The following is a 22549-nucleotide window of genomic DNA, read 5'->3' as shown; positions in this document are numbered from 1 at the left end:
TGGGCTTTCTTGTGCATCATCTTTAGAAGAAGCTTCCTTCTGGGACGACAGCCATGCAGACCAATCTGATGCAGTGTGCGGCGTCTGGTCTGAGCACTAACAGGCTGATCCCCCACCCCTTCAACCTCTGCAGCAATGCTGGCAGCACTCATATGTCTTTTACCCAAAGACAACCTCTGGATGTGACACTGAGCACCAGGGCCGCTGATAGGGCAGTACAACCAGCCCTGTTGTACCGGGCCCGGGCTCTATCAGTCCAGCAGGGGGGCCCGGGCAGCTTTACAGTTGTTTCTCCTAAATAAATAAAAAGTTTTTTTATAAACCATACCTTCTTCAATTTGTTTGTTTTTTTGTTGAGGGTAATTTCCTGGGCCCCTAGGGTTAACATTAGGGGCCCAGGAGATGTCAGCACTGAGAAGAGGAGGGACTTCTTTTCCTTTTTCGGGGCGCAGGCAGACAAGCTTATGTGCTGCCATATAGTTCCGGTCACGGCCATCCACTGCCTAGGTTTTCACTGGCGGAGTGATATTTTTCTACACTGCTCCCTCAGTAAGTTCCACGGACAGAGGAAGAGACTGATGTGAGGTGGGCTGGAGGCTGAGAGGGCACTGCAGGCTTAATCCGATGGCTGGGGGAGGTGCACAGCCTCACACACTGACACTGACTACCAAGGAAGGAAGGTACACTCCCCGACTCTCCACTGTGTGCTTACCATCATTATGACGATCAGATCACAGCAGCTGCTCTGTCACAGTGTCACATTGCTGTTGGGTGCTGATTTTGTTAACTTTATGGCTGTACTGTGTTGCAGATTGTAAGACAGTACAGCCATAACAGAATCAGCAACCAACAGTGACACTGTGACAGAGGAACAGAGCAGCTGCTGTGCTCTGATCATTATAATGATGGTAATCATAAGTATGAGATGCTTGCTTACATTTCTGTTTGGAGGGCAGTAAATGGCTGAGCTGTGTTTTTAAGACCTCCAACAACTCCCCATAAGAATTATTTGCCCAAGCTTTCCACTTAGATCCACCAGTCAATTTTTTTGTGCAGACCTCTATGTAGGTCTACAGAAATCCACATACACCACACAGTGGATAGGGGTGGACTGGTGATGGCTCTATGAATGGACAGATATAAATGGAAATGTGTCCATTTACATCAGGCTATGTTTAATCTGTCATGTTTAGGTTTGGAAAAATAGATAAGGACTGCTGTCTGTTTACATCCACCTACCTCTGGATATGTCCAGTTTCCAAAAAAAAAAAATGGAAAAGGACTTCACCCTTGTCTATTTTTCCAGACCTAAACATGACAGATTAAACATAGCCTGATGTAAATGGACACATTTCCATTTACATCTGTCCATCCATAGAGCCATCACCAGTCCACCCCTATCCACTGTGTGGTATACGCGGGCATAGACTGAACTAGCACAGAGGTTTTAACACTGCCATCTATGCCGAGAAGCTCCAGTTCAGCAGGGAATCCACTCATGGATCCCTTGCTAAGCAGATGTTTCAAAGAGCCTTTATGCTGGAAAGGTAGCGGGATGGAAAGTACATATGTCACAACTGCAAAGCTTTTTGCACAGCAAAAATTGTCCCCATTGGACCACCCACCATGTTGCCTACTGGCCACGATCCTATTCAACTGTTATCAGGATTTTGAAGTGGTTAACAGGTGCTGAAGAGGTGATACAATGCCTCCTCCCACCAGCCAAATGCTCTCTGAAGAGAGATCTGAATGCAGATCACTCTTCAAAGAGCAATGCTAGTGTGAAATAGCTCATAAAGATTTTAAATAATTATAATTGCATGCTTCAGCTGATTTAAAGGCATCATAGATGTACTTTAAGGCTTCAAGGATAAGTTCACCTTTTAAAAAAAATAATAAATGCACATTTTTTTGCAGTTAAAAAAATGTGCATTTATTTTTTTTTCTTTTGGAGCCTGTAAAGCATTGTACCAGCAATCAGCAGATCACTGGTGCCATGTAGGTCTTCTTCAGATCGTCAGTATATCTGTGTGCCTGTACATCCCGTATGGGCTTGCAGATACACTGACAGGAAAAAATCAAAGAAATACCACGGTGCTCCACAGCACCATTGTAGTTCTTTGAGAACTACAATGGCGGGGGGAGAGGCGGCTGCAGGATTTGGAACATGTTACATGTTCCACACAAAATCGGGTGGTTAGGGTCAACCTATGCTTTAAAGAAAATCTACAGTATGCCTTAAAGTCATCGGCAGCATTCTCATTAAAAAGGGATGATCTCAGGTGTCTTTGAACACTAGTCTAATCAAATTTATAACAGGCAGGAGAAAAATAAATATCACTTGAGGACCAAGGCTGCATTTTGTTGAGGTGGGTGGGGTCAGGGTGGGGCCCGCTGAGGTGGGCGGGGTCGGGGTGGGGCCCGCTGAGGTGGGCGGGTCGGGGGGCCCGCTTAGGTAGGCTGTACGGGGCCCCGTGATTTCTAACAGCGGCCCTGCTGAGCACATGCACTCAACTTCTTTGGTCGACCATGGCGAGGCCTGTTCTGAGTCGAACTTATCCTGTTAAACCGCTATATGGTCTTGGCCACCATGCTGCAGCTCAGTTTCAGGGTCTTGGCAATCTTCATATAGCCTAGGCCATCTTTATGTAGAGCAACAATTCTTTTTTTCAGATCCTCAGAGAGTTCTTTGCCATAAGGTGCCATGTTGAACTTCCAGTGACCAGTATGAGAGAATGAGAGCGATAACACCAAATTTAACACACCTGCTCCCCATACACACCTGAGACCTTGTAACACTAACGAGTCATGACACCGGGGAGGGAAAATGGCTAATTGGGCCCAATTTGGACATTTTCACTTAGGGGCGTACTCCCTTTTGTTGCCAGTGGTTTAGACATTAATGGCTGTGTTTTGAGTTATTTTGAGGGGACAGCAAATTTACACTGTTATACAAGCTGTACACTCACTACTTTACATTGTAGCAAAGTGTAATTTCTTCAGTGTTGTCACATGAAAAGATAGAATAAAATATTTACAAAAATGTGAGGGGTGTACTCACTTTTGTGAGATACTATATATATATATATATATATATATATATATATATATATATATATATATATATATATATAATATACAGTGTCTTGCGAAAGTATTCGGCCCCCTTGAACTTTTCAACATTTTGCCACATTTCAGGCTTCAAACATAAAGATATAAAACTGTAATTTTTTTGTGAAGAAACAACAAAAAGTGGGACACAATCATGAAGTGGAACGAAATTTATTGGATATTTCAAACTTTTTTAACAAATAAAAAACTGAAAAATTGGGCATGCAAAATTTTTCAGCCCCTTAAGTTAATACTTTGTAGCGCCACCGTTTGCTGCGATTACAGCTGTAAGTCGCTTGGGGTATGTCTCTATCAGTTTTGCACATCGAGAGACTGAAATTTTTGCCCATTTCTCCTTGCAAAACAGCTCGAGCTCAGTGAGGTTGGTTGGGAAAGCGTTTGTGAACAGCAGTTTTCAGTTCTTTCCACAGCTTCTCGATTGGATTCAGGTCTGGACTTTGACTTGGCCATTCTAACACCTGGATATGTTTATTTGTGAACCATTCCATTGTAGATTTTGCTTTATGTTTTGGATCATTGTCTTGTTGGAAGACAAATCTCCGTCCCAGTCTCAGGTCTTTTGCAGACTCCATCAGGTTTTCTTCCAGAATGGTCCTGTATTTGGCTCCATCCATCTTCCCATCAATTTTAACCATCTTCCCTGTCCCCGCTGAAGAAAAGCAGGCCCAAACCATGATGCTGCCACCACCATGTTTGACAGTGGGGATGGTGTGTTCAGGATGATGAGCTGTGTTGCTTTTACGCCAAACATAACGTTTTGCATTGTTGCCAAAAAGTTTGATTTTGGTTTCAACTGACCAGAGCACCTACTTCCACATAAACATGAACAGGGTATATGGTAATCCGTAGTGGGCCTCAAAGGTACTGGAGCAGATAATATGCCTAGTCACCCAATTGTGTATGATAACACAGTTAGGACTAGAGAAAAAGCATAGAGTAACCGTTGGTTAATATACAAATATACAAAAACAAAAATTGTGGTAGTGGTCCAACATGAAGCACTCCCACGGAAAGCCAACTAAGGATACTCAAGCAAGGAAATTAGTGCAAAACGGTAAATTTTATTTAGGCACTTGTGCCAATAAAAAATGAGAAGAAAAAAAGACTAAATACAAGGCAATGGAGAGATACACTGCTTAGACACTATTTAAAAACATATAATAAAAGGTGGCATGAGACACATGTAACAATAGAGACTGGAGCCGGTCAATACCGGATGAGGATGATCTAGTAAAATATCTGGACTGGCTGATACACTCAAGGGTGAATAAAGACAAGAAAACCAGATACTAGTATATATAACTCATACGTGACCTCACATACCACCAGACATGTATCGAACAATGAGGTCGGTACGGTTGCCAGGTGGTATGTAATGACCTCTATGGATGCATCCAATAGCACAATGAAAAACGTACTTCTGTAAGAATTAATGAAAGTAAATGACCCACTGTTGCTGGGTGAAACTCACAGCATATCCATGTGGGTATATGCACAGGGCACGGAAGGTCGTGCAGTCCTCTCAAAACAGAGATGTGTGGGGGCTGTGAGCTCCAGCTGCAAAAGGAAAGGGGGTAAATGGTGGAAAGTTTGTGCTAATCGGTCGCTGGAGTCCAGTAACGCCCCAGGTTTTGGCTGTTGGATATGCCGGTGAAGTGGAGATGTCCTCATACAATAAAATGGGGTCCAGCCAGCAGGGGAATAGCTCCACAGGTATAAGTGTAAGTGCAAGTTTTACCTGCAGACGTAGTGAGGATATATGATCCAGCTGGGCTCCAAGTGGGATCCAAGGAGGTATAAAGCTCCGTCTCAGTCCCGCTGAACTGTGCGGTCCTGTCCGCTGTCTGCTTCAGAGCGGCGTTCAACCCGGTTGTCGGCTACCACGGCATGAAGGATTCAGTTACTTCCTGGTGTGAGTGAAGAACGTCACTTCCGGTAGGATCGATCCGCCGGGTGCCAGGTAAGGGGAACAGCCGCAGACAGTGACCAACGAGATGGCAAGCCGTGGGGGCTATGCTGCACAGGGGGACAACATGTGTGGAATGCCACAACGCCGACGCGTTTCACCGACGGACTGTCGGTTTCTTCAGAGCTGGTGGTGTAATCCAGGGTGCCCGCCTTTATGATGGACCTAATTGGCCACAATAAATTAACCATATCACTACCATTACGGCATTTAACCCATTCATGGGAAATCAATAAAGATTATCTCTCCAATGGATAGAAGGCACCCGTATCTTAGAGTAAAGTGATTAAGTCAATCATGAAGGGTGGCACCACAGGAAATGTCGGCGTTCATTTTAATAAACGAACAAAGATAAATATGAAAATAAAATAAAAATACTGCATAATACAAACACATTGTGCAATGAATGTGACATCACGGGTAAAACTAATTAGTCTATGTAATTGCCACCACCGTGGGAACCTATAAGGAAAGAGGGGAAGATAACCAATACCCTATAAAAGGTGAATGGTACCTTAAATTGAACAGGCTGAGAAAAGGTCATGGAACTAGTGACCTATTACTGATAAAGACTGTATTTCACACTGTCCTGGGATACAGAAGATGTAGATTACATAGCAGATATAAATACTGAATAACTACATAAGAGAGGGAGGAGTTGTAGAGAGTTGGCAGAGTGGGAGCAGAACCGTGCCCCTCATATCCCGGGCATCTGGAGGGTGGTGGTCAGGGGGCTCTATTCATACATTAAGAAAAGGTTGGAGGTTGAATTCAACATTTAAACCATGGGGTACCCGAGACCCCATCATGTATATCCACATCTTTTCTTTTTGAAGGAGGACGTTGTCAAAGTCCCCCCTTCTAGCTGGCAATTTAAGTGCATAGATCCCCCTAACTTTCAAGCCCTCCGGGTCAGCCCCGTGATATTCCAAGAAATGGAGGGGCACGGTTCTGTTATCCACTTTTTTCCTGATGTCGGAGATGTGTTTCAGAATCCGCACTTTGAGCTGACGTTTTGTCTTGCCGATGTAAGATTTCTTACAGGGGCAGATAAGTTCGTAAATAACGCGCTCTGTTTGGCAATTGATAAAGCTGTTTATGGTAAACTCCCTCCGTCCATCACAACTTGAGAAGGTTTTACATTTCAAAACCGATTTGCAGATTGTGCATCTCCCGCATGGGAACATGCCTTTTAATCTAGGCAACGAGGTAAGCCAATTGTCTTCTCCTCGTGAGCGTGTGAACTCTGAATGACAGAGATTGTCCCTAAGGCTCGGTGCCCGTTTGGCTGTAAGTAGGGGGCGTGATCCAACAATACGTTCTATTGAAGGGGAAATTGTGAGGACTGGCCAATGTTTATTCAACACTGACCTGACCTGTTCCCATTGTGTACCGAAAGGTGTAATAATACGGGGATAAGTTGTCTCTTTCAAAGTTTTTTTAGGGGTTAAATTATCACCATTGCCCAGGAGAGTTGTCCTGGGTCTCAAGGCCACTTTTTTGCGGGCACGTTTGATGGTCTGGTGTGTGTAGCCCCTTTCATGAAATCTCTTATGGAGCTGTCTGGCTTCCACCTGGTAATCCTCTGGTTCGGAGCAATTCCTTTTATGACGGAGAAATTGACCCACTGGGATGCTCTGAACTAGGGATCTCGGGTGGTGGCTACTAGCCGCCAGGAGTGTGTTAGCTGCAGTCTCCTTACGGTATGTAGTTGTTTTAAGCCTACCACTCTCATTGGATATGAGCAAGTCTAAAAAGGGGAGATGACTGGGAGAGGCATTGAATGTAAGTTTAATATTGCGGTTGTTGTCGTTGAGCTCATACATGAATTCCTCCAATTCGCATTGGGTACCTCCCCAGAGGAGCAGGACATCGTCGATGTACCTCAGCCACATACGTGAGTGGCTGAGGTACGTCGGGGATGGATAGACCACCTGCTCCTCCCAGAGACCCAGATGGAGACACGCGTAGGCCGGAGCCCACGGTGCCCCCATGGATGTACCTCTAATTTGTTGATAGTAATTTTGTAAAAATTGAAAATAGTTATGTTGGAGTAAGAATTCAAGGAGCTCAACGACAAATTCATTGTGCGCCCCCAGGTGTGGGTGATGTTGGTCAAGGAAATGAGTGACTGCCTGTAAACCCCACTGATGTGGGATGGAAGTATATAGACTCTCTACATCGATCCCAACCAAAATGATGTCATGCATGGTGGGAGTTTGCGATAGTTTTTGGAGGACATCCCTGGTGTCCTGTACGTAGGAGGGCAGGCTAGTCACCATCTCCTTGATCAATACATCAATGAATTGACCCATCTTTTCAAGTGGTCCCCCTATCGCTGAGACGATGGGTCTTCCTGGGGGGTTATTCAGGGATTTGTGCAGTTTAGGGATGATATAAAAAGTTGGGATGTTATAACTTTTTATGGTCAGATAGTCCGCCTCTCTCTTAGAGATTAGTTCTGCTTCTCTGGCTAAGGAGATTTTTTGATTGAGGGCAGCGACAAGGGAGGGAAAGGGATTCCCCTGGAGCTTTAAATATGTGTTAGTGTCACTAAGTTGTCTGAATACCTCACTAGTGTACATTTCTTCACTCATGAGGACCACATTGCCTCCCTTGTCGCTGCCCTTGATAACCACACCAGTGGCTTCTTTCAATTCCTTAAGGGCTATCCTTTCGGCCTTGGAGAGGTTATCTTGTCCCTCCCTTGTCCATTTTATTTTGGTAAGGTCCTGTTGGACCAATTCCAAAAATATCTTTATATTTTTATGCTTGGAAAGGGAGGGCATCTTTTTGGACCTAATCCGAAGGTTAGCATCCCTGCGTATGGGCTCCTCTAATATGTCATCAACTTCCATTTCATTGCTTTCCAAGAGGAGGGAGGCCAAGATTTCAAATAACTCAGCGTCCTCCTCTGAAGGGGGGGCACTTTGGGTAGAGCAACTATCTTCCCTGTTATGCCACATCTTGAAAAGTACCTTTCTCAAGAATAGGCAAATGTCCTTATAGACGTCAAACTCGGTCATGGAGGAGGTGGGTGCAAAAGAGAGTCCCTTGCTGAGTAATTTAATATGTCTCTCCTGTAGATTGAATGTGGAGAGATTCACCACTCTGAGGTCACCAGATATAGTCTCTAGCGGTGTTTCCTCAGGGTGTTGGATCTGGTTTCTCTTTGGGGACCTAAGTTGTTTTGAGTATCCCCGTCCTTGTTTTTGGGGTGTCCCCTGCCTCTCTGCGACCCCCCCGGTGGTTCCGTGTGTTGGGTGTGTATTTCCCCTGCTGTTAAGTCTGAGCCCGGGACTAAAAAAGTCACCGACTTTTCTGTACTATCAGATTCGCTACCAGATGATTGTCCCCTATGTCGACTTGATTTCCTGTTTTTATTGTATCGACTTCTGGATCTGCTGCGGTTTCCAGTGATTGTGGGATTAAATAGATCTTCACTTTCACAATCTATCAAATTCTGTCTAAACTTATTCTGTTTGGTTAACTTGAGGTTTTTTTGGGTTTTCTCAACCTCTTTCTTCAAATTGTCGTTTAGTCTCCGAAACTCCTCCCTTTCATTAAAAGGTTCAAGAGCCGCTGTGGTGGCTTCAATTTCTACCTGTAATTCACCTAACTGTGTTTTCTCCTCTTCCACAATCAGGTGCATCACATGTAGCCCTCTTTCTATACAATCCTTTTTCCACACCTCCAAAAATCTGGGGGTGTGGAGGTGCTGAGCAGGAAGTAGTCTTTCTCTCAGACCCCTTGGGATAATACGATGTGCTATATGGGACTGAAGGTCAGTGTTGAATAAACATTGGCCAGTCCTCACAATTTCCCCTTCAATAGAACGTATTGTTGGATCACGCCCCCTACTTACAGCCAAACGGGTACCGAGCCTTAGGGACAATCTCTGTCATTCAGAGTTCACACGCTCACGAGGAGAAGACAATTGGCTTACCTCGTTGCCTAGATTAAAAGGCATGTTCCCATGCGGGAGATGCACAATCTGCAAATCGGTTTTGAAATGTAAAACCTTCTCAAGTTGTGATGGACGGAGGGAGTTTACCATAAACAGCTTTATCAATTGCCAAACAGAGCGCGTTATTTACAAACTTATCTGCCCCTGTAAGAAATCTTACATCGGCAAGACAAAACGTCAGCTCAAAGTGCGGATTCTGGAACACATCTCCGACATCAGGAAAAAAGTGGATAACAGAACCGTGCCCCTCCATTTCTTGGAATATCACGGGGCTGACCCGGAGGGCTTGAAAGTTAGGGGGATCTATGCACTTAAATTGCCAGCTAGAAGGGGGGACTTTGACAACGTCCTCCTTCAAAAAGAAAAGATGTGGATATACATGATGGGGTCTCGGGTACCCCATGGTTTAAATGTTGAATTCAACCTCCAACCTTTTCTTAATGTATGAATAGAGCCCCCTGACCACCACCCTCCAGATGCCCGGGATATGAGGGGCACGGTTCTGCTCCCACTCTGCCAACTCTCTACAACTCCTCCCTCTCTTATGTAGTTATTCAGTATTTATATCTGCTATGTAATCTACATCTTCTGTATCCCAGGACAGTGTGAAATACAGTCTTTATCAGTAATAGGTCACTAGTTCCATGACCTTTTCTCAGCCTGTTCAATTTAAGGTACCATTCACCTTTTATAGGGTATTGGTTATCTTCCCCTCTTTCCTTATAGGTTCCCACGGTGGTGGCAATTACATAGACTAATTAGTTTTACCCGTGATGTCACATTCATTGCACAATGTGTTTGTATTATGCAGTATTTTTATTTTATTTTCATATTTATCTTTGTTCGTTTATTAAAATGAACGCCGACATTTCCTGTGGTGCCACCCTTCATGATTGACTTAATCACTTTACTCTAAGATACGGGTGCCTTCTATCCATTGGAGAGATAATCTTTATTGATTTCCCATGAATGGGTTAAATGCCGTAATGGTAGTGATATGGTTAATTTATTGTGGCCAATTAGGTCCATCATAAAGGCGGGCACCCTGGATTACACCACCAGCTCTGAAGAAACCGACAGTCCGTCGGTGAAACGCGTCAGCGTTGGCGTTGTGGCATTCCACACATGTTGTCCCCCTGTGCAGCATAGCCCCCACGGCTTGCCATCTCGTTGGTCACTGTCAGCGGCTGTTCCCCTTACCTGGCACCCGGCGGATCGATCCTACCGGAAGTGACGTTCTTCACTCACACCAGGAAGTAACTGAATCCTCCATGCCGTGGTAGCCGACAACCGGGTTGAACGCCGCTCTGAAGCAGACAGCGGACAGGACCGCACAGTTCAGCGGGACTGAGACGGAGCTTTATACCTCCTTGGATCCCACTTGGAGCCCAGCTGGATCATATATCCTCACTACGTCTGCAGGTAAAACTTGCACTTACACTTATACCTGTGGAGCTATTCTCCTGCTGGCTGGACCCCATTTTATTGTATGAGGACATCTCCACTTCACCGGCATATCCAACAGCCAAAACCGGGGGCGTTACTGGACTCCAGCGACCGATTAGCACAAACTTTCCACCATTTACCCCCTTTCCTTTTGCAGCTGGAGCTCACAGCCCCCACACATCTCTGTTTTGAGAGGACTGCACGACCTTCCGTGCCCTGTGCATATACCCACATGGATATGCTGTGAGTTTCACCCAGCAACAGTGGGTCATTTACTTTTATTAATTCTTACAGAAGTACGTTTTTCATTGTGCTATTGGATGCATCCATAGAGGTCATTACATACCACCTGGCAACCGTACCGACCTCATTGTTCGATACATGTCTGGTGGTATGTGAGGTCACGTATGAGTTATATATACTAGTATCTGGTTTTCTTGTCTTTATTCACCCTTGAGTGTATCAGCCAGTCCAGATATTTTACTAGATCATCCTCATCCGGTATTGACCGGCTCCAGTCTCTATTGTTACATGTGTCTCATGCCACCTTTTATTATATGTTTTTAAATAGTGTCTAAGCAGTGTATCTCTCCATTGCCTTGTATTTAGTCTTTTTTTCTTCTCATTTTTTATTGGCACTAGTGCCTAAATAAAATTTACCGTTTTGCACTAATTTCCTTGCTTGAGTATCCTTAGTTGGCTTTCCGTGGGAGTGCTTCATGTTGGACCACTACCACAATTTTTGTTTTTGTACACCTACTTCCACATGTTTGGTGTGTCTCCCAGGTGGCTTGTGGCAAACTTTAAACAACACTTTTTATGGATATCTTTAAGAAATGGCTTTCTTCTTGCCACTCTTCCATAAAGGCCAGATTTGTGCAGTATACGACTGATTGTTGTCCTATGGACAGAGTCTCCCACCTCAGCTGTAGATCTCTGCAGTTCATCCAGCGTGATCATGGGCCTCTTGGCTGCATCTCTGATCAGTCTTCTCCTTGTATGAGCTGAAAGTTTAGAGGGATGGCCAGGTCTTCGTAGATTTGCAGTGGTCTGATACTCCTTCCATTTCAATATTATTGCTTGCACAGTGCTCCTTGGGATGTTTAAAGCTTGGGAAATCTTTTTGTATCCAAATCTGGCTTTAAACTTCTCCACAACAGTATCTCGGACCTGCCTGGTGTGTTCCTTGTTCTTCATGATGCTCTCTGCGCTTTAAACGGACCTCTGAGACTATCACAGTGCAGGTGCATTTATACGGAGACTTGATTACACACAGGTGGATTCTATTTATCATCATTAGTCATTTAGGTCAACATTGGATGATTCAGAAATCCTCACTGAACTTCTGGAGAGAGTTTGCTGCACTGAAAGTAAAGGGGCTGAATAATTTTGCACGCCCAATTTTTCAGTTTTTTATTAACAAAGTTTGAAATATCCAATAAATTTCGTCCACTTCATAATTGTGTCCCACTTGTTGATTCTTCAAAAAAATTACAGTTTAATAACTTTATGTTTGAAGCCTGAAATGTGGCAAAAGGTCACAAAGTTCAAGGGGGCTGAATAGTTTCACAAGGCACTGTATGTATATATATTTTGCCTTTCATGTCTATTTTAAAGTTTTTTTTTAAAGGTGATCAATTACAGTCACCTTAAGGGCTTTTCAAAACCTCACAACATTCTGTGCACTCCCTTACCCCTTAAGTTCTGCTCCTAGATTTCATAAATATAGGACAGATGAGGGAAACAAGGAAACAGTTTTTAAATTTTGAGGTTTTTATTTGTTTTCCCCCTTCTAACCCTGCTACCCCAGGGTCACCAAAATAAAATATAGCTGTGATCAATGCTAATCATTTTCAGAAGTATTTGTAATCATAAAACCCTCCAATGTGTTGTAAGCTCAATGACACGAGCTTCCTCTCGTTGTTGTCTACTGATGAAGTGATGAAACTATATAAACCTGCTGTGTTTACTTTTCAGTATAATTACCTCAACTAAATATTTTTTTATTGTTTTGTTCAGGTCATTTTCATTGTTGTCAGGGTAAGACCTTTCGGGATGCTCCATACACGTTTTTAGGAATTCATATATGTTCAGCAGTGATCCTGTTCATGACTGATGGGATAGTGGTAAGACATAAAACATAATACCTTATTTCTTTAATAAAGTTGGCTATTGGGCATGTCATTCAAAAATAACATTGCATATGCAGTGTGATGTGTGATTGACATTGAAGATATGACTAGCTGAAGAACAGCAGAGATAATCATGTGCTACAAAACTGCCCTGATGCTAGATTAGATCAACTGGTAATTGATATCAGTTTGTGTTATGTACGGTCAAGATTAAAGTTTTGTCAGTTTTTCTGTGGTAAGTGAAGCAAAAAAGTCACATACAAGCACCAAAGTAAAAATGTAGTCAGAAGTGCAAATCTAAATTTATAATTTAAAAATAAACATAATGTATAGTATGATAACAATAACTAAGCACAATTTAAACCAGATCTATTAGGTAGTGACTTAATAGGCATTTAAAAAAATGACAGAAAGCTAAACCATTGTATCCCATCATCCCTACTTGTGAACCACCTCCTACAAGTAGTTTAGGGTTTCTGTCAGTAGAAATGATTGTGGTAGTTTTTCATATAGGTATACAGACTATTGCCGGTATTGCATAGCGCCAATAATTTACACAGTGCTTTAACCACTTAAGCCCCGGAAGATTTTACCCCCATTCCGACCAGGGGGTATTTTGCGATTCGGCACTGCGTGACTTTAACGGACAATTGCGCGGTCGTGCGACGCTGTACCTAAACGAATTTGGCGTCCTTTTTTTTCCCACAAACAGAGCTTTCTTTTGGTGGTATTTGATCACCTGTGCGATTTTTTGATCACGCGCTATAAACAAAAAAAGAGCGTCAATTTTGCAAAAATAGCAATATTTTTCACATTTTTTTTATATGAAATTCCCCCAAAAAAAATTTAAAAATCAAAATTTTTTTACTTTTTCGGCCAATTTGTTTTATGCTACCTATGTTTGGTAAAAAAAATCGCAAAAAGCGTATTTTGATTGGTTTGCGCAAAAGTTATCGCGTTTACTAACAAAGGGAAAGATTTCTGTCATTTTTGTTGTTTTTTTTTTTAACGTGTAATGGCGGCGATCTGCGATTTTTTTTTTTGCGGTACTGCGACATTGGGGCGGACAGATCGGACCCTTGACTGACATTTTTGACACTTTTGGGGTTACCAGTGACATTTCTACAGTAATCAGTGCTATATATATGCACTGTTACTGTAAAAATACACTGGTAGTGAAGGGGTTAACTTTATTTGGGAGGGAGGGGCTGTGTGTATCCCTAGGGGCGTGCTTTCTACTGTGATTGGCTGGGGCTTGAGCTGTATGGACACTGATCAACGGATCTACATACTAGATCCGAGTGATCAGTATCCTAACAGCAAGGAGAATGACAGGTGGCTTGTTTACACAAGCTGCCTGACATTCTCCCTCTCCCCCGCCGATCGCCGAGTGACCGGCGGACATCGGGTCCGCCGGTCACACGCGCGGGGGGGTCCGTGACCACGCGGGAGCGCGCCTCCGGGGGCGCGCTTGCTCCCTAGACCCTCACAAGCTAGTGACGTAGCCCTACGTCACTTTGCCTGTGAGGGGCTGACTGCCGACGTAGATCGGCGTTAGGCAGTCGGCAAGTGGTTAAATAATGCGCATTCACATGTGCATCAGTCCCTGCTCTCAAGAAACGTAAAAACTAAGATACTTATACCCCAAAAATTGTGTTGCTCTGTTAATATACTTGTATGCTGCAAAAAATTCAGTGCTCCCACTATTTTAATAGTTACACAGATGTAAAGATATTCAATAAAAATTCATATATATACAAATAAAGTGCTGAATCAAAGGTGCCAACTAGAGAAGTTCATCAAATACCAAAGACCACAAATGTGCCATAATTAGTTCTTAGGTAATAACTGAAGCAAATGAGAGTCCTCAATTCTAATGCCTGTGGTGGAGATAATGCTGCACACGTTAGTTTCTCTTACAGTGTACACTGGCTAATGTAAACAAAGCCGCCTGTCATTCTCCCCTGTGTAAGTGCAGAGATCATACGGTCCTGCTATGCAGGATCATATATCTCTGTAGTTACACCAGTAGCCACATCCCTTCACAGTTAGAAGCACGCTCCTAGGGACACACTTAACCCTCCTTCTACAATAAAGTTAACCCCTTCTCTGCCAGTGTCATTTTTACAGTAACAGTGCATATGTATAGCACTGACTACTGTAATAATGTCACTGGTACCCCCAAAAGTGTCAAAAATGTCAGTCAAGGGTCCGATCTGTCCGCCGCAATGTCGCAGTCCCACAAAAAAAATCGCAGATCGCCGCCATTACTCGTCAAAAAAAAAAAACAACAAAAATGACAAAAATCTTTCCCTTTGTTAGTAAATGCAATAACTTTTGCCCAATCCAATCAAAATACGCTTATTGCGATTTTTTTTTTTTTTTTTTTTTTTACCAAACATATGTAGCAGAAAACAAATTGGCCAAAAATGTTAAATTTTGATTTTTACATTTTTTTTTTGGGAATTTCATATAAAAAATGTGAAAAATATTGTTATTTTTGCAAAATTGTCGCTCTTTTGTTTATACCGCATGATCAAAAAATCGCACAGGTGATCAAATACCACCAAAAGAAAGCTCTGCTTGTGGGAAAAAAAGGACGTCAAATTCGTTTAGGTACAGCATCGCACAACCGCGCAATTGTCCGTTAAAGTCACGCAGTACCGAATCGCAAAATAGGGCCTGGTCAGGAAGGGGGTAAAATCTTCCGGGGCTTAAGTGTTTAAGAAGATTGTTGTTTTTGGTGCCGATATTCTTTGGTCTTCTTGCCTAAAATATGTTTAATAACCAACTTACATTTTTCAATAACAAAATAAAGTCAATGAACAAAAGGTTCTGTTGTCAAAGCAGGTCATCGCCACTGTAACTTGAACACCGGGAGCCGGAGGCAAGCCGCGTCATCCACAAACCACACCACAAACCACAGTGTGTGGTGTGGCCACACAATGAAAGGGCTACACCACACACCAAATTAAACATCAACAACAGCAGCATCCATGTTTATTGTATGAGACATCCATTAGCATGGCAATGGCAGTCCCTGCCCTAGGACCACCACTAATGTGTTTCACCCAATAGAGCTTAGTTGTAGGGACTATGACCAAGCCCCAATGAGTGAGACACGCTAGGGGGCTGGTTGGGGACTGCCTTTGCCATGATTATAGATGTCTCATACAATAAACATGGATGCCAGTGGCTTATCCGGTGTGCTGCGGCTCCTTTTTTTCTATAAAATCAATACTTATATATTCATAAATGACATGTCTGAAGACAGCATTAAATACAATTAAAAAAACTGTACATAAGTGTATATGCACATTTCTAAACAGGACTGTATATTTTATAGGGAGAATACTCTGCATTTGTCTATACTTATGCTGTGCAAGAACCACTGTCATTAGCTCACAAAACAGCAGGATATCTACCGAGCCTCCTCTGGGCTTCCATCACTTTAGGAAGACTTATCTCCATTCCAGCGTCTTATAAAATGGCTCCTCGTACTATGCTACTCATTAATCTGGTAAGATGTTCTATTAAAACCAAATGTATTCCTACTTTCTACACTGGGCCTCGAAAATATTTCTACTTGCCTTTATAATTAAAATGTAAATACTTACAACTTCTAGTACAGACAAAAAGTGATCTCATTCACACTGCCTGCAAAGAACTAGACAAAATGTAAAGCCTGCCAGCAGTGCTCCTAGTTTTAGATACTGCATTGGTAAAGAGTAAAATGGGCTATCTCTGGAAAATCTCTAGTGATGGTCCTTTATATTGCATGGCTGGTGCTGCTCATACATAATACCGTGTTTCTCTGAAAATAAGACCGGGTCTTATATTAATTTTAGTCACAAAAAACACACTAGGGCTTATTTTCAGGGTAGGGCTTATTTATTTACGGTATGTACCACCACCACCACCCCCCCCCCCCCCCTTATCATGCCAGGAGTCCGTTTTTTAGGTGTTAGGACAATTCTGTGTCCTGTCTTCCCCTCAGACCCCCCCCCCCCCCCACCACCACCACCACCCCCCCTTATCATGTCGGGAGTCAGGAGTCAGTTTTTTTCCCTTTACATTCTCCGTTTTTTTGATAATCCAATTCTGGTACTGTGGTTCAGTGCATACATAACGGTAACGGTACCGGTTTACCAGCTTTATTCTTCTTTGATGATTACCATACCGGTAGAAGAAGACTTTCAGCTGTGATGACGTCAGCGCGCTCGTCAGCCCGCTCCGTGCACTAAAGAGGGAGGGGGGCGCAGATGTCCGCCGGAGGAGAGGAGGAAAAAGAAGAGCCAGTGTGCTAAAGACATCTGGTGGAAGGAGGGGAGCAAACAGAATAGCCGAGATCCCTGGCTGACGCGCGCGCACAGGGGGAAGCAGCAGCAGACATCAGCCGGGAGGAGAGAAGAGGACCTCTGGCGGGGCAGGGGTGGGTGCAAACAAGTTTTTCTTACATATACCGTAGGAGCAAAAGGGAAACAATAGCAATCATTTAAAAAGTTTTTTCACGTAGATTGCCTAGGTCTTATTTTCGGGTAGGTCTTATATTGCAGCCCACCCCGATAATCCAGCCAGGGCTTATTTTCGGGGTAGGGTGTATTTTCGGGGAAACACGGTATGGTAGAAATGTAGTACCCTGTACAAGCTATAGCACTAGTCCTATAACTTTCACCCAAGAGTCACAAGTTAAATCAAAGCAGAAACATGACTGAATCCTAAGTGACTGTTGTATGAAGCTAAACATATGTAACATATATGTAATACATTAACACATCTTTTCTTTTGGAGTTGTTGGCTTCCAGTAAGGGGTAACCTTTGATCTGGAAATCATGTCTGTTAAAGCAACTCTACAAGTAAAATAAAAAATAAAAACATTTTAAAATAAAATGTGTTCCTTTTTAACCACTTGATAATGTGTTTGTTGAATCTAATCAGCCATATTTAACCCTTTTTTTCTCTCCTTATTGTTTTTTTGCTGACTTTTTATTTTTATATCTATTTTTAACTATTAACATTTAAACTTTTTTTTTACAAGTATATTTATATTGTTTGTGAATTTCAAAATGTGCTAGTGGGCAAAATTAAAAACTTTCATTTCATTTGTATATATATTTATTAAATTTTCCATTTACAATAAAAAAAGATTTACAATAGTACATTTTCACACAGACATGACACATAAGGGAAAACAGACTAAGCGGGTATATATCCAAAAAGCCCTTTATCTCCTTTTTAGAACCAATTCTTACTTCTGTAGCAGGATTCCCAGCCATTTTGCTGGATGTGGGTCCGGCAGGTCTACCGCTAGCAACAACAACACATTTAAGCATGTTCTCCAAGTGTGAGCACTGAGACAGGAAACAGTCCAGCATCTTTTGGGTTTTGTATTTATTTAGGAACTTTGGTGGGAGAAGGGAATGAGTGGGATACTCCTCTGGCTCAACTATTCACAATGTAATGGGACAACTGAGAAAAATGCCTCTTGGCGCTGACTTGACGCTGGCTAAATGCCGGTCAACGCCGGTTGGCGCTTGTTAACGCTGACTTGCTGTCGGTTAACGCTTAACTGACTTTGACACTCCCCGGTGACACAAAGTCCTTTGTACTGCTCCCTTTAGCCCTCCTGGCTGAGGTAGATACTTGTAAACACTACTGCAACTCTTAACGGCCCACACTGGCATCCCCTTTACAGACTTCTCTTCAGGGCTTAGACTCTGGCACCCCCTTTCTAAGCCTCCTCTACTGGCTAGCTGGCTTCTGGATATCTCTGACCTTCCGGAGTGGTCTCCTATCCTAGGCAGACCCCTGGGCAGTTTACAGTACTCACGATACTACTTTCCTGGAAATGTCCACCCCAACAACTCCACTTGGTCCACAGCACACTGGATCCCTTTCTGCAGCTCAGCTCAACCTGCTGCCCTCTAGGCCGACCGCCAAGGACACCTTCCTGCTGCTGACAGGAGAGACAGCCGTCACCCTTCTCCTGGGACTCTGCTTCCCACCCAAGACGCTCTGTTATGTGCTCCCCTCAGACTTATACCCCATCCCAGGATGCATTGCAGCATATTCTGCCCTCTGGGAAAGATACAAACCCTGGTGTGCTATTGGTCAGGTTTCCTCCACTGTCCAATGAGAGCCTCCTCCCTAAGCTCAACAGTCACACCTGAAAGCACATGACAGCCTAGCTGAACAATTGGGCCCATCTGATAAGCGGACAAGGCCCCCTTTATAGTTTGCCTAGCACCTACCTGAGAGGGTGCTACACTTCTTATTAACATTTTGCTCGCACTTTACCACCTTTTCCATTCCACTTTCTCTGCTCTGTACCAGAATCTAAATTTAAGTGTCATTATAGACTGGGCAAATTATAATAAAATACATTTACAGTTTATATACTGAAACAGTCCTTTTTAAAACTATAGCCGGGCATAGATGGCTTCTCTTGAACAGGAACGTTGGAAAGCTTTCACTCTAGCAGAACATGTAGCCAATTGGCTGCAGCGCTGTTTGGTAAATTTTGACAGCGGAGGAGTTCCACTGTCAGAATACAGTAATGCTGAGAAATGGATCCCTCCAACCACCTTGATTGTGTTGATGGAGAGATTGTGTGGATGGAGAAATCCATTTGTTTTTTATTTTTGTTTTTTTGATTAGCTGTTTGGTTAGCTGATCAAAAAGCAATAAAACAAAATAAAAATAAAACTATCGATGGCCAACTTAATACAGGGCTTACAGGTGGCAGAGCTTAATTGGTAATGTACCTGGGGGGGGGGGGGGGGGGCAGATAATGGTTATCTTGAGGTAGGGAGGGTTAATTATTGGATAAATAAACTGAGGAATATTAAACTAAAAGAAAAAAGGAAAAGTATTTTCTTTGTAGAGTAGTGCTACAGCCTGTATTACATTGAACTTAGAAAACTGATTTTCTCTAGCGCTCATCGACAGACGTAGTCCTCGGTGATACACCACCTTCGGGTTATGTTACCTCCGCAGGAGCAGGACTAGACAGGAAATTAAAAAGCTCTGGCCACACCCTAGGGGCAGTCCCAGAGGGTATATCCTCTCTCTCTCTGCCTCAGCAAATCAGTTATTTTCTGTCTAGTTAGGAGTAAGGACCTAGATACCTTGCTGGGATCTTCGGTCCTGGCAAGATTTTTTTCTTAAAAAGATTTTTAGACAGCTTTTTTCTCCAGTGTTCCTGTGAGATCTTCAAGCAAGAAAGCTGAACTGGGCGACGGGCTGGATGTTGAGATCCGGTGGTCACCCCAGTTCAGCCTACGAGCGCGTGCAGGCCATAGCTCCGCGCTGGGTCGGCCGCGACAAAGTCCCATTAAGGGACTGACCCCGCGAGTTAAACGTCTCGCTGAAACGCCAAAGACCATGAGTCACGGCGTCCGTATTGGTCGACAGCCCTCCCGCCCCGGTGGAGAGGGGTACTGTCAGGAGTTGGTGCCCGCCTGGTTCCGGTATGGTGAGTAGTATGTTCCCCCTTTTTTCCCTGACGGGTTTTGTGGTGAACGCGGGCCCCTCTCTGTATGGTAAGAAAGAGTCCTTTCTATCCTATAACTTGTCACAAATCCTCCTACTTTGAGTGTGATTTATGTGTGCAAAAGCCAGGAGGCTTGGCTTGGGAGCTAACAATCTATTGTATACATGTTTTAAAGATGTAATCTGTGGCATTCTGGGAATCTTATGGGTTAAGTATAAGCTACCTACCAGTCAGAAGCCACGGACATGTAGACTGCCTTCCAAATCAGATCTCCAGCTATTTAGCAGGCCTCCCGAACGGCCACGCGGTCCGCCAGGGCCGGTACCGCCAACCACGCATATCCCCATGCAGAGAGAGTGTTGTGTGCCCTGCAGCACACCGCTATTCAGTTTAGGCCGCCGCCATTTTTTTTGCTGGATCGCACGAGCCGCCATTTTGGCGTAGCCTCGTGTCTCCAGCATGGGGGCGGCCATGTTTGAGGTGATTCTACACCTCGTGGAGCTTGGGGGAGGCGCCGGAAGGCGTGCAGAGGGGCGGAGCCGCCTCCTTTCTTCCTGGGCAGCCAGCCAAAAGACTTCCTGTTTGTCAAGACAGCGCTGTAAGCTGTTGCAGTTTAACTCTGAGCATCAAGTGGTGAGCCTGGGGGTCTATCTCTCTCTCTCTCGATCGATAGGGATCCCTAAGCAGGTAACACTAAGGGGCTTTTTTGTGGCGCTGGGGGTCAGAAAAAAAAAAAAAAAAAAAAAAGTTTTTTTCTTTACTTTTGAATTATATTATCCAGGAAGTAACTGGAGTTATTATGGACCCTGCCACACATATTCCCCCACCTGTTTCCCTCGAGGGGGCCTCGGGACCCGCCGGTGCACAGAGTATAGAGTCATTTACAGCAATTTTGGAGTCTATGGTGGCTCGGGTGGAGGCGGCCTGTCAGGGACGGGGGTCAAGGAAGCGACCCCCGCCTACCCCTATACCATCTGACACCTCTGACTCAGATTCAGAGATGGTCACGGCAGTTGCAGGTTCCTCTGCAAGGGCTGTTATCCCAGGTAAAGCCCCCTCAGACAGTGAGGAGGACGCTTCTTCTCTTGCTATAATTCAGGAAGAAGCATTGGTGGACGCACTAGTTGTGGCAGTGCAAGAAACCTTAAAACTTGAGGCTTTACCGGCAGAGGCAACTGAAACAGAGAGGCCTTTTGGGACTAATAAGCCCATCAAGACGATGAAGGCTTTTCCTGTACCAAAATGTTTTGGTAATCAGATTAAAGGAGAATGGGAGCATTCTAAACGTACCTTTACTATTTCCAAGCGTATTGCTAGACGCTATCCGTTTGAGGAATCCATCATTAAGAAATGGACGGTACCACCAGTCGTGGATCCGCCTATTTCCAGGCTGAATAAAGCCACGGTTATCCCAGTGGAGGACACTTCGTCCTTTAAGGACCCGGTGGATCGAAAGATAGAAGCAGAGTCCCGCACCATCTTCTCTCTGATAGGGTCAGCATTTAGACCAGTAATCGTTATTGGTCTAGTTTCCCAGACACTTACGGAATGGGCGAAAATGGTACGCCAAGATCTTAGGGGAAAAGATATTCCCCAGGAGACATCTGATTTGATGGAACAGATCATACAAGGGCTACGGTTTATCTGTGACGCAGCCTTGGACACTACTCCCCTATTAGGGCATGCATCTAAGTTAGCAGTGATCCTCAGACGTGTGCTGTGGTTAAAATGCTGGTCAGCTGACCTAGGTTCCAAAAAGACCTTGACCAATCTCCCCTTTCAGGGGAATCGTCTATTTGGAGCCAACCTAGATGAAATCATTAAGGATGCCACTGGGGGCAAGAGCACTTTTTTGCCACAGGCTGCAAAAGCTAAGGGACCTCGCAACAAGCGAGGACCTTTCTTTACCTCCCATAAAGGGCGCCCGGCTGGTACTAGCGGGAAAGGCAAGACTCCTCCAGGAGGGTTCAAGAAGGGGACCAACCCAGCCAAACCCGAAGCAAAGGAGTACACAGCCTGAAGGTGCGCCCCCACCCGGTTTCAGGGTGGGGGGACGTTTTCACCGGTATTCAGGACATTAGATCGAGCATCAACCACTACTACCGGTGCGATTTTTCCCTTCCAACATTTAAGTACCACAGGAAGCGGTAGTTACCGTTCCCTGAATAGATCTTTTCCTTTACCTTTTCCTAAGATTAGTCCCGATACCTCACAGGAATCGGATCTGATTGACCAGATAGGCCAAGTAGCCTCTAGTCGGGTGACTTCGGTCCCTGAGGTTCAACCAGAAAAGATCACCTTTCCTGATAACTATCAGGTATCTGATAAATGTGTGGAAACAGAAAACGACCAGACTTTCTCGGATGGTCGGGGCCAGATAGCTCTAGGGACGCCTGGTTCAGATCCAATCAGCG

General features: G+C 44.1%; 1 protein-coding gene across 1 annotated transcript in view; it reads left to right on the top strand.

Moving 5' to 3' along the window:
• The window catches only part of MFSD4A (major facilitator superfamily domain containing 4A), a 251529-nt gene that overhangs the window by 167204 nt on the left and 61776 nt on the right, over positions 1-22549 (top strand). The window contains exons 5-6 of the mRNA XM_082245559.1: positions 12531-12637; positions 15990-16163. Coding sequence (XP_082101685.1) covers positions 12531-12637; positions 15990-16163 — 281 coding nt within the window. The remainder of the gene's footprint in view (positions 1-12530; positions 12638-15989; positions 16164-22549) is intronic.

This window comes from Pelophylax lessonae (genome assembly GCF_965119305.1).
Source record: "Pelophylax lessonae genome assembly, chromosome: 2".
Lineage (NCBI taxonomy): Eukaryota > Metazoa > Chordata > Amphibia > Anura > Ranidae > Pelophylax > Pelophylax lessonae.
Note: the sequence above shows the minus strand (reverse complement) of the source record. Positions and strands in the feature narration are given on the sequence as shown.